The 12,553-nt window shown below is 41.7% G+C and overlaps 1 protein-coding gene across 3 annotated transcripts in view; it reads left to right on the forward strand.

Annotated features, from left to right (window-relative positions):
* The window catches only part of POLR3A (RNA polymerase III subunit A), a 222,880-nt gene that overhangs the window by 23,996 nt on the left and 186,331 nt on the right, over nt 1-12,553 (forward strand). For all 3 annotated transcript variants that reach the window (XM_029609511.1, XM_029609509.1, XM_029609510.1), the window contains exons 4-6: nt 8,904-9,075; nt 9,471-9,625; nt 10,585-10,824. In XM_029609511.1, coding sequence (XP_029465371.1) covers nt 8,904-9,075; nt 9,471-9,625; nt 10,585-10,824 — 567 coding nt within the window. The remainder of the gene's footprint in view (nt 1-8,903; nt 9,076-9,470; nt 9,626-10,584; nt 10,825-12,553) is intronic.

Raw genomic sequence — 12,553 nt, forward strand, 5'->3', positions numbered from 1 at the left:
TGGATTTACCCAAGGGAAATCTTACCTAACAAATCTGCTTCATTTTTTTCAAGGGGTTAATAAACATGTGGATAAAGATGAACCGGTAGATGTAGTGTATTTGGATTTTCAGAAGGCATTTGACAAAATCCCTCATGAGAGGCTTCTACGAAAACTAAAAAGTCATGGGATAGGAGGCGATGTCCTTTTGTGGATTACAAAGTGGTTAAAAGACAGGAAACAGGGGAGAGGGGTGGGGGTGCGGGGAGTAAAGGGGGGGTTACATTTAGGGGAGAGGGGTGGGGGTGCGGGGAGTAAAGGGGGGGTTACATTTACATTTGGGTAATAACTGAGAAACACAGAGATTCTGTTGTAAGTTTTTATTGCATTTACTTTACTGCTAATTTTGTTATTGTACATGCTTCGCAGTATCTGCATGGTCTTGTATTTTTGGTGTTATATTTCTCTAATAAACCTTAAATTTAAAAAAAAAAAAAAAAAAAAAAGACAGGAAACAGAGAGTAGGACTAAATGGTCAATTTTCTCAGTGGAAAAGGGTAAACAGTGGAGAGCCTCAGGGATCTGTACTTGGGCCAGTGCTTTTCAAGAGATCTATATCTATATCTATATATATTAGGGATGTGAATCGTTTTAGGACGATTAAAATTATCGTCCGATAATTTTAATATCGTCTTAAACCGTTATGGAACACAATACAATACAGATTCTAACGATTTATCGTTATAAATCGTTAGAATCGTGAGCCGGCACACTAAAACCCCCTAAAACCCACCCCCGACCCTTTAAATTAAATCCCCCACCCTCCCGAACCCCCCCCCCCCCAATAACTTAAATAACCTGCGGGTCCAGCGGCGGTCCGGAACGGCAGCGGTCCGGAACGGGCTCCTGCTCCTGAATCTTGTCGTCTTCAGCCGGCGCCATTTTCCAAAATGGCGCCGAAAAATGGCGGCGGCCATAGACGAAAAAGATTGGACGGCAGGAGGTCCTTCCGGACCCCCGCTGGACTTTTGGCAAGTCTCGTGGGGGTCAGGAGGCCCCCCACAAGCTGGCCAAAAGTTCCTGGAGGTCCAGCGGGGGTCAGGGAGCGATTTCCCGCCTCGAATCGTTTTCGTACGGAAAATGGCGCAGGCCATATGCGTATGGCCGGCGCCATTTTCCGTACGGAAAATGGCGCCGGCAGGAGATCGACTGCAGGAGGTCGTTCAGCGAGGGTTCCGGCGCCTCGCTGAACGACCTCCTGCAGTCGATCTCCTGCCGGCGCCATTTTCCGTACGAAAACGATTCGCGGCGGGAAATCGCTCCCTGACCCCCGCTGGACCTCCAGGAACTTTTGGCCAGCTTGTGGGGGGCCTCCTGACCCCCACGAGACTTGCCAAAAGTCCAGCGGGGGTCTGGAAGGACCTCCTGCCGTCCAATCTTTTTCGTCTATGGCCGCCGCCATTTTTCGGCGCCATTTTGGAAAATGGCGCCGGCTGAAGACGACAAGATTCAGGAGCAGGAGCCTGTTCCGGACCGCCGCTGGACCCGCAGGTTATTTAAGTTATTTGGGGGGGGGTTCGGGAGGGTGGGGGATTTAATTTAAAGGGTCGGGGGTGGGTTTTAGGGGGTTTTAATGTGCCGGTTTTTCGATTTTTAACGATTTTTCACGATATTTTACCCCCCCAAACGGCAACAATACGATTCCCTCCCCCTCCCAGCCGAAATCGATCGTTAAGACGATCGAGGACACGATTCACATCCCTAATATATATATCTATATATATATATATATATATATATATATAAATGACGGCAGAAGAAGACCAAACGGCCCATCCAGTCTGCCCAGCAAGCTACGCACTTTATCCATTTTTTTTTCTCTCCCACCTGTTACTATTGGCTTCCAGTACCCTCCAGCTTTAATTCCCGTCCACCCCACCACCAATTTAGAGAGCAGCGCCGTATCTGCATCCAAGTGAACGTCCAGCTCAATTAGGGGTAGCAACCGCTGTAACAAGCAGGCCACACCCTTACCCCATACTCTTACCCACCCGTTTTTATTTTTTTTGTTTGTGTATTTTTTTTTTTTTGGAGATAGCAGCCCTCCATCCTTCTGCTCTGTGAAGGTGGAACACCAACTACTGGCCACTGGCATCCCGCTCCGTGCATGCCTCTGTGGCTACTGCCGCTCCGTGCAGTGTTTGAATGCCTTTGTGGCTACTGCCGCTCCGTGCAGTGTTTGAATGCCTCCTCTTTATTCACGACGAGTGAGGTTATCAAATTTGCGGATGATACAAAATTATTCAGAGTAGTTAAATCACAAGCGGATTGTGGTACATTACGGGAGGACCTTACCATTTGGATTGGGCATCCAAATGGCAGATGAAATTTAATGTGGACAAGTGCAAGTTGTTGCATATAGGGAAAAATAGCCCTTGCTGTAGTTACACAATGTTAGGTTCCATATTAGGAGCTACCACCCAGGAAAAAGATCTAGGCATCATAATGGATAATACTTTAAAATCGTCAGCTCAGTGTGCTGCAGCAGTCAAAAAAGCAAACAGAATGTTAGGAATTATTAGGAAGGGAATGGTTAATAAAACAGAAAGTGTCATAATGCCTCTATATCGCTCCATGGTAAGACCTCACCTTGAATACTGTGTACAATTCTGGTCGCCGCATCTCAAAAAAGATATAGTTGCGATGGAGAAGGAACAGAGAAGGGCAACCAAAATGATAAAGGGGATGGAACAGCTCCCCTATGAGGAAAGGCTGAAGAGGTTAGGGCTGTTCAGCTTGGAGAAGAGACGGCTGAGGGGGGATATGATAGAGGTCTTTAAGATCATGAGAGGTCTTGAACGAGTAGATGTGAATCGGTTATTTACACTTTCAAATAATAGAAGGACTAGGAGGCATTCCTTGAAGTTAGCAAGTAACACATTTAAGACTAATCAGAGAAAATTCTTTTTCACTCAATGCACAATAAAGCTCTGGAATTTGTTGCCAGAGGATGTGGTTAGTGTAGCTGGGTTCAAAAAAGGTTTGGATAAGTTCTTGGAGGAGAAGTCCATTAACGGCTATTAATCAAGTTTACTTAGCGAATAGCCACTTCTATTAATTGCATCAGTAGCATGGGATCTTCTTAGTATTTGGGTAATTGCCAGGTTCTTGTGGCCTGGTTTGACCTCTGTTGGAAACAGGATGCTGGGCTTGATGGACCCTTGGTCTGACCCAGCATGGCAATTTCTTATGTTCTTACATATTTAGATCTTTCAGCCTCTCTTCATCAGTCTTCTGATACATGCCCCATACCATTTTGGTTGCCCTTCTCTGGGCTGCCTCTGTCCTGACCTTTATCTTTTTTTTTTTTTTTTTTTTTTGAAACAGGCTCCAGAACTGAACACAGTATTCCAGGTGATGTTTCACCAAGGACCTGCACAATGGCAATATTGCCTCCTTCTTTTTTTTTTTTTCCTTCTGGTTATTGTCTTGTCACATTACTTTGCCGCCTTCAGATCGCCATATCCCCCTAGGTCCCTTTCCCAGTCCATGTACATTAGACTTTTACCTTCCATCACATTCTGCTCTTTTGGATTATCGCTCCCCAGATGCATGAGTCCACACGTCTTGGCCTTGAATTCCAGCTGCCAAATTTCCAACCACTTTTTTTTTGTAATTTAATGTTCATTGAACAGGGTCAGAATTGCATCCACATTACACATAACTATATCATAATATGCCTTTGATATAATACTTCAATAATCATTTTTTAAAAAAGTGAAAAAGAAGAGATATAGTATGTGATACAAATTGTAAGCAGGAATTTGCTTTTAAATTTGAAGAGTATATTTTGCCCAACAGATCCTCGTTATATCTATTATCTTCCCCTTCGCCCCATTCTGCCCTCCCCCCTCTTCCACCCCTTTTCCAATTCCCATATCTGCCTTTGTATGTGTTCTAAACTACTGCACCAAGTCATGACATAGTTCATCCTTCGCCTTGCCTCTCTTCATCTTCCTTCATTCCTTTTAATAGAAAATGTATACTTTTATCAAGCATAGAATAATAATAGAAACCTTAACAAGAGTTTTCCTGAGTTCCCATATTATTGCCTGTTTCTCCCTCCAAGCAATATGAGGCCCAGGATTTTTCAGATCTTGTGATGGCATCATGTTTATGTACTTTGATATTGCACATAAGGTATACCCTGTCTCTTCTCAATTGTACATGCTCCAGCATGGCATCTCCCCCTTGTGCCACCATGCTGCCAGCTCACACCGTGCTGTAATAATAATCTGCAATATCAAGTGCCAAATTCTCTCTTATCAATATCCACTATGTAAATATTAGTCAATATAATCTTTAGAAACCTCACATACAGTTCTCTTATGGATTAAGTTTACAGCCATATCCCAATAACATTCAACTTTGGGCACTCCCACCAAATATGATGGAAACTTACCTTTCCTCCACATTCTCGCCAGCAGAGATCCAATAAAACCTGGGAACATTCTCTGCAACCTGACCAGGGTTAAGTACCATTTGTACAGAAACTTATATCAGTTTTCTTAGATTTGTGATTAGATAGAACTTCTCCATGTTTGAAATCATAGGTCCCATGCTGTCTCCTCTGTTTCATCCAAATCTCGTTCCCAGGCTAAAATATACTTTGGCTTATGTTGCAGTTCACCATTTAGTAATGCATAGATCTTAGTTATGATCTTACACATTTTTTCTGCTTTCTAACAGTACCCTTCAGACATTGTTTTTGCTCCGTTGGAGAGTTCTATAATTTCTCTATTACGAGCATATGACACTAGTTGCAAATAGGAACACCTATCCTTCTTCTTTCAGGGGTATTTCTTCCATATATCTTCAAACGAGCAAACTCATCTTCCAACCCATATTTGCTCTATTTTCGTAATCCTTATTGCTGTCCATCATGATGCTGCCACTTCTGAGTTTCCCAGTTGGGAATTCACTATTGAATAATAAAGAGGTTCTGTGCCAACACATCTTATCCCCCACCAAACTGATCTTCCATTTTTGCCACATCTCTGGTGTTAGTTGAGTGAAGGGTGAGACCTCTCTTAGCCTGCTCCTTTGCCCTCTGATCGTCCATATTAACATATCTGGTGGTAAGACTCCTACCATCTCTTTGCCTAAGCGTACCCATATTTTGTGTTCAGCTCTTCTGTGCCACTATCACTGCTCTCAGCTGGGCCACATCATAATAGAATACAAGATTTGGTATCCCCATTCATCCTGATTCTTAGGCTGTAACAGAACCCCACTTGCCACATGTGGTGGCCTTCTCCTCCAAATGAATCAAAACATTTTCTTCTGCCACCTTCTCATCACCTTTTCAGGAACTGGAATTGGAGGGGTTTGAAATATCAGTTTGTAATCCACTCCACCACTTTGGTGCCTACTCTCCAGCTTCTCATTTTATTCACGAGCCTCCTATGCCGGACTGCATCAAAAGCTTTGCTGATATCAAAGTAGATCAAATCAAGCTCTTTTCCTTCATCCAGTTCTCTAGTCACCCAATCAACAATCTGATTTGTCTGATAGGTCATTTCCCTGGTGAATCCTTGCTGCCTCGGGTCCAGCAACCCACCAGATTGTAGATATTTCATTATCCTTTCCTTCAGCAGAGTCTCCATTTAATTTTCCCACTGCTAAGGTGAGGCTAACTGGCATGTAGTTTTCAGCTTCCTCTCTGCGACCACCCTTATGAAGTGGGACCACTATTGCTCTTCTCAAGTCTTGAGGCTTTATTTTCGTTTCCAGGGATCTATTGAACAGGTCTTTCAGCAGACCTGCCAGGACATCTCTGCTTCTTTAGTATCCTGGGAGGTACCTCATCTGGCCCCATGGCTTTGTCCACTTTCAGTTTTCCTAGCTCCTCTTATACATTCTCTTCTGTAAATAGAGTTGCTTCTACCCCACTTCCATCTATGGTCTTGTCAACCACCAATAGTCCATCTCCAGGGCCTTTTTTAGTGAATACCAAACTGAAGTATTTGTTTAATATTTCTGCTATTTCTTCATCTTTCTCCACACTTTGCTCCTGATCACCTTTTAATTTTACTGTACCATCTTGGGTCTTTCTCCTTTCTTTGATATATCTGAAAAATGTTTTGTCATTTTGCTTTACCTCTTTGGCCATACTTTCTTCTGCTTGACCTTTTTTGCTTTCTTTATTTCTTTCATCTCCCTCAGTTTTAACAGATATTCTTCCATTTGTTCTCTTTTTGGGATCCTTTATAACTTCTTGAATGCTGTTCTTTTTGCCTTTTTTTTTTTTCAGCCATTTTCTTTGAGAACCAGATTGGTTTCTTTTTCCTCTTGCGTTTATTTACTTTTTTTTAACATATAGATTTGTTGCCTTTGTAATAGCTCCTTTTAATTTGGGCCACTGTTCTGTCACCCATTTTCTCCCAGTCTTCCATTTCTTCCTCCAAGTACATCCCCCTTTTTGACCAAATCTGTATTTTTTAAATTCAAAGCTTAGATCTTTGTGTCTCTTCTCTGTATCCTGTTTGCTATATCAAACCATACCATCTGATTACCACTGGTGCTCAGGTGAGCACCTACCCAGACATTATCAATGACATAACCATTAGTGAGCACTAGGTCGAATTGTAGTGCAATGGAGTCATTGATTCTTGTTTGTTTGCATTGATATGCAAATATTGAAAATAAATATTTAATAACAAAAAGGGCTGAAGACCTTTATTGAAGTTTTGCATTTCTTTAAATAATTACAGTGGACAATGATATATTGGAAGATTGACCAGAACTGCTGAGGATCTAAAATGGCATGCAATATGCTGTTGTCCATCATACAAAGATGCAATCATTGATTAGTTTAAAAATATTGTAGATGAACATCTGTTGCTATGTGTTACAAATTAGCTATGCCCAAAGCCATGGCTGTATCTGGCTGTCAGCATCATGTAGTGTGACTATTCATATAGGACTTGTACATGAAGTCCTTTTATAAGAAAAAGAACTGTATATATCCAGTCAGAAAAAGAGACTCTTGTTCTCACATCATTTTCAATATGCTGAGAAATTATAAAAGGATGCTATTAATATTGCCTGGATGGAGACAAAGAGAAGATGAAAGGAAGAAGACATCTCTGCGTTCTGTTCCCCCATTTACCCTGACTTAGTCCATTAGGATGATTTGGAGTAAGTATCAATGCAGAGATGAAAAACAGGTATTTAGAATTGCACCACATTACTATTATTTTAACCTTAAAGATCCCTAGGCAATATTATGATCAAAGCTACTTCTACAGTATAGATTATGTAAACAGTAACTAATAATAAGATAATGTTTATTTACTTCTTGTCATCAGATTTGTTTAACAATATATTATCTGTTGTCTAAAACCATGATGATTTTTCTAAATTTTCATAATCGGAATAAATCCAAATTTTTCTATACAAAGTTACAAGTGGCTTCTTTTATTATTATATTCCCTGTAACAGAAGAGAATCTATCTCTCTATTTTTTGTAGATTTTGCAAAAGGGATACTCCAAACCATATCTGGCAGATTAAAATAGCCAATAAGTAACACTTTGCCCTTCTTTCCCAACATTTGAATGTCTTCCATCAGATCTCTGTCCAGTTATGTAAACTGCACCAATGTAAATGGAAGCACCATCATTTTTTTTTTTTTTTTTTAGGACAGCCCATAATGCTTCTTCCCTACCCATGTCCCTTCCATTTCAGTTGCTTGGATATTGTGTTTGACATAAAAAGCTGCTACTCACCCTTTTCTGTCCTCTCTGTCCTTTCTTAACAAGTTATAGACTAGAATGGCTGTATCCCAATCAAGAGGCTAAGTGAACTATGTTTTCATAACGGCAACAATATCCAAGTCTGCCTCCAACATTAAGAAATGCAGCTCTGGGATTTTATTGCCCAGGCTTTGAGAATTTGTGGTCATAGCTTTCCAACTTTTCTCCCTTGGTTTGATGTTCTTCCTAGTCACCTTTTCTACTTTTTTGAGCTGAGTGATTTTGTCATTTTCACCTTCCATTTCTTGTATTACTTGGGGGTGACAAGCCAGTTTCATTGACTTCCTCCTGCCACCCCCAACCTCTAGTTTAAATGACTAGTAATGTATATTCTGAATTTCTTGCTGAGCGTCCTCTTTCCTGCCACAGTCAAATGTAGGCTGCCATTGCCATATAATCTTTTACTGCTCCATACATGGCCCCAGCCTCCATTGTATCCAACTGGTGGGTTCTATCTTCCTGTACTATCCCACACCCAAACAACTTTGCACTCTCTGCTGGTTATATTAAACAAGGAACACTTCAGTCCAGTTGATTATAATGTATCACAGTACACTTTAAATGTGTACCCTAGAGGAGAGAGGATATGATAGGAATTTTTAAATACTTCAAAGGTATTTAAAAAGTATCAAAGGTGTATATAATGCATAAGATGCAAGCATTTTTCAGTGGAATGGAACAAGGGGTCATGAGGTTGTGAGAGTAACATTAGAAAATATTTCTTAATGGAATGACCTTCCAGAGTTTGTGGTGGAGGCAAAAGCAATAACAGAATTCAGGAAAGCCTAGGGTAGACAAAGAAGACTCTCTTAATTGGCAAAGAAGTGTGAAGTAAAGCCAAAGATCAACAGAGGTATATGATATTGGAAAAAGAAGGAACCAGGCAGACTAGATTGGCCTTATGGTCCTTATCTGCGATCACATTTTATGTTTCTTTATTATAACTCCATAGGTGCTTAGGAAAGCATTTTATTTTTTTATTTTTTTTGTGACTGTCTTTATACTCCAGAAGTTAATAGGCACATTCTTCATGTGCATAATGAAAATAAAGTAAAAATGAAAGTCTTTTCTCTATATATGAAGAGATGGTTACTTTTTGTATTTAAAGATGATCTGTAAGATGTGTTCGCATGTTATGCTGTCTTCTGAGGAGAGGAAGCAGTTTCTGGATTACTTGAAGCGACCTGGGCTGACCTACCTACAGAAAAGAGGACTGAAAAAAAAAATCTCTGAGAAATGCAAGAAAAAAAGCAGCTGCCATCACTGCGGTGCTTTCAATGGTGAGAGAATGTGCTCAACCAGGAGCCATTAGGCCTAAAGTCTGGAAGGCTTCCTTCTAACCTTGCCATTGGCAGAATGTAAACCTGTTTTTTCCTGTATGTTGACATGAAGTGGCCAATTTTTAGAAACGGTTGTCAGGGACATTTTGGGATGTGTGGCGGGAATGTCGGATATGTCAGACAAGGTCTGCTTAGAACCTGCCTTATATAGTTACAGATTGGCCAAATATCCAGCATTTGGAGAGCCAAGTGCTCATTTTGGTTAACAGGGCCTCTTCTTTGTCCTCCACAAAAATGAATCTCTTTGTTTGCTGCTTTGGCTATGCTTTTCATTAACAGGTAAATTAGAAAATGGGGAGAAGTGTGCTGTTTCTAAGCAGTCTCTTTCATTCCAGGTTCTGTAAAGAAGTGTGGGTTATTAAAGATAATCCATGAGAAGTATAAAACAAACAAGAAAGTGGTGGATCCTGTAGTATCCTATTTCCTTCAGTCTTTTGAAACAGCCATCGAACATAACAAGGAAGTGGAATCCTTGCTGGGGAGAGCACAGGTGAGTCTGAAAGTGTTTTGTCCATATCAGGTATCCAGTTCCCAGGGAACTGCCATAATAGACAATAATTGGCCTTGTAGGTCTAGCCATTTAAGACAGAAACGCATTAATTATTTTGTGGAAGTTTGGTTCTTATAGCAGCTGAATCCTACAATTTGTGTGACCACACTGCTGTTTTTGTACTTGAGAAGATTGAAAATATACCAAAGCTGGGTGGTAGTATATCAGAAAATGGTGCAAAACATTTATAACATTGATCTTGTATCCAGAGAAGATTTTTATTGCATTACAGTATCTTCCAGGATGTTGTAAATTGAGGCAGATATGAAGTATAGTGGTAAGAATAAAATTGGGCTGAAATATTACAAACTACCCAGTTTTCACTCCATCGAGAGCAGAGGCAAGGGAAGAAGCGATAAAGGAAGCATGAGCCAGCAAAACTGCTGGCTGTGGGTTGGCTAGGTTGGAACCAGCAGGCTACAACTCCCCAAAAACCAACCAGGTTGGTAGTGGCCAGGTACCACTGAGTCCAAGGAGCACAAAGAACTGTGGGTGTACTACTGTGTCACTTCAGCCCCTCTTTTTCTGTCCCAAAGCAAATGGCATCCCGTGCATGGAGATGGTAGAAATGACAAGAGGAAGGGCAAGATTAAGAAGCAGAAGCTTATTCTCTGAGTGAGACTGCATGCCCAACAGAGTTGTGGCATGGGATTGGTTCCACAGCTCTACTGGCCCGTGCCCTCTGCGTCTGGTTCATTCCCTCCCCTCTCAGGCAACGTGCATGGAACAGGAGAGGATGGAGTGAGACTGGAAGGGACAGATCAGAGCAGCGAAGAGCTAATCTGCTCCCTAATACAGCCACTTCCCTCTTATTTCCATGGGACCAATGCAGGGGAGGGGAAAGGTGCCAGTACTAAGAAGGAAAAAATAAATACAGCTCTTAACTCTTTTATTGGCAGGAAAACTTGAATCCTTTGGTAGTGTTAAACCTGTTTCGAAGAATTCCTGCAGAAGACATTCCTCTACTTTTGATGAACCCAGAAGCAGGGAAGCCTTCGGACCTGATCCTGACCCGGTTACTGGTGCCTCCACTCTGCATCCGTCCATCTGTCATCAGCGACCTCAAGTCTGGCACAAATGAGGATGATCTTACTATGAAGCTGACTGAGATAATCTTTCTCAATGATGTCATCAAAAAGGTTTGCCATTCTCATTCCTGAAAAACTCAAGCACTCGAGTAACTTTTTGCAGTCACTCACACCTTTGTTTGGTATGTGCTACCTCGTCTGAATGGAAGACACAAGGTCTTAGTCTGCACGGCTCGTAAGGAAACACAATTTTGTTTAAAATTTTTATACAATTATGAGTTTTGATGGCTATGTAGATGCATGTCCTAATGAAATGGATTGGTTTTATTAGTAGCCTGGGAACCTAGAAGATTACTTTTTTGTAGGATTTCCAGGGATATTTATTTCTTTTTCATAGTTTTCACAAATAAAATATGTGATCCTGTTAGTTTTATAGAGATTTTGTGGTATGGAAAAACTAGGTTCAGACCCACTTGAAACAATTTCACTTGAGATCTATGTAAAGCAGCACCATTATATTCTAGCTAATAGTTTAACAAAAATATTTCCTCTATACTCAGGCAGGCCTATCCACTTCTACGAGCAGATGGAGACTGATTCGCTGACGTCACCAACACATAGCCCTGCCCTGACATCAGCCTGCCAGTATTCTCTGTCTTTAGCAGATGATGGAGTTGCATCTTCCTAATGGGGATTGCTGATTAAATAAAAAGGAGATAAAGCAGAAACAGATTTGAGGGTCTCTCCCTCAAGTTGAGCGTTTGAGCTTCTGTGCTGTTGCCTGGTTTAGGCTCAAAATAAGAAGAGGAATGGGGGAGCTTGGCAGTGATGGCTTGCTCCCTCTCCCCCTGTAGCCACCGCCCGGTTGTGATTTCAGCTAAGGTCTGAGATCAGGTAAAAAAAAAAAAAAAGTGTGTGGGTGGGTGGGTGTGTCTGTATATATAAAATTTAAAAAAAAAGGCGTTCTTTCCCTGTATGTACCCGGATCAGTCCAGACAGTGGGTTATCTAAAAAAGAATTAAGCGAAGAAATAGAGGGAAAATCAATAAATCTAGCTTTCCAGAAATTTACTGGGGAACCAGAGGTTCAACGATTCTCATCTGCTGGAGTCAGAAAAATACTGAAGGGAAGTAGAGGGTGTGCCAGCTTATAAGGGGGCGCCCTTCAAGTTTTTCTCTGGCTCCATCTGCTGGAAGGGGGTCATAACCCACTGTCTGGACTGATCTGTGATACTACAGGAACAAAAATTAGCAGGTAAGGAATAATTTTCTTTTCTTCCCTAGTGGGCTGTTTCCCCCTTCCTCCTGCCAGTGCCAATTCCCTCCCCTTTGGAGCTCTGATCAATCTCCGGGGGATAGAGCGGTGTGGCAAACTGACGATTCCATTAGTTCAGCCGATAGACGTGCTTCTGGGTTCCCGTGCTGCTATTTATGTATGTCAGCCTAATGTAAATAGGATAGCCCACTGCGACATGAAGTAAGGCCTCGTCTGGGGATTGTTTTCCATGTGCAAGTATGCTCCATAAGGCCATAGCCTGGATCCGCGCTTACATATACGTGCATAGATATGTGCACAATACCGCGGACTGATACGGCCACATGTGCGCCTTAGTGCTTCGTTGGCAGTGTTTTCGCAACACACAGGAGGCCGCTTGTTAGGATCCAGCCCTTTTGAGAAGGATAATGACTCCAGCGGTTAGAGTGACTAAGAGAGTCTCTCATACTTCAGCTGGCCAAATAAGGGAAATACAGCCGTCGCTCTCTCTTCCTCCAGTCCAGTGTTGGTTGGCAGCTGTAGGTGGTTTGTCCAACAAAGATTTAGGTGCTATGCAGGCATCCCC

This window comes from Rhinatrema bivittatum, chromosome 7 (genome assembly GCF_901001135.1).
Source record: "Rhinatrema bivittatum chromosome 7, aRhiBiv1.1, whole genome shotgun sequence".
Taxonomy (NCBI): domain Eukaryota; kingdom Metazoa; phylum Chordata; class Amphibia; order Gymnophiona; family Rhinatrematidae; genus Rhinatrema; species Rhinatrema bivittatum.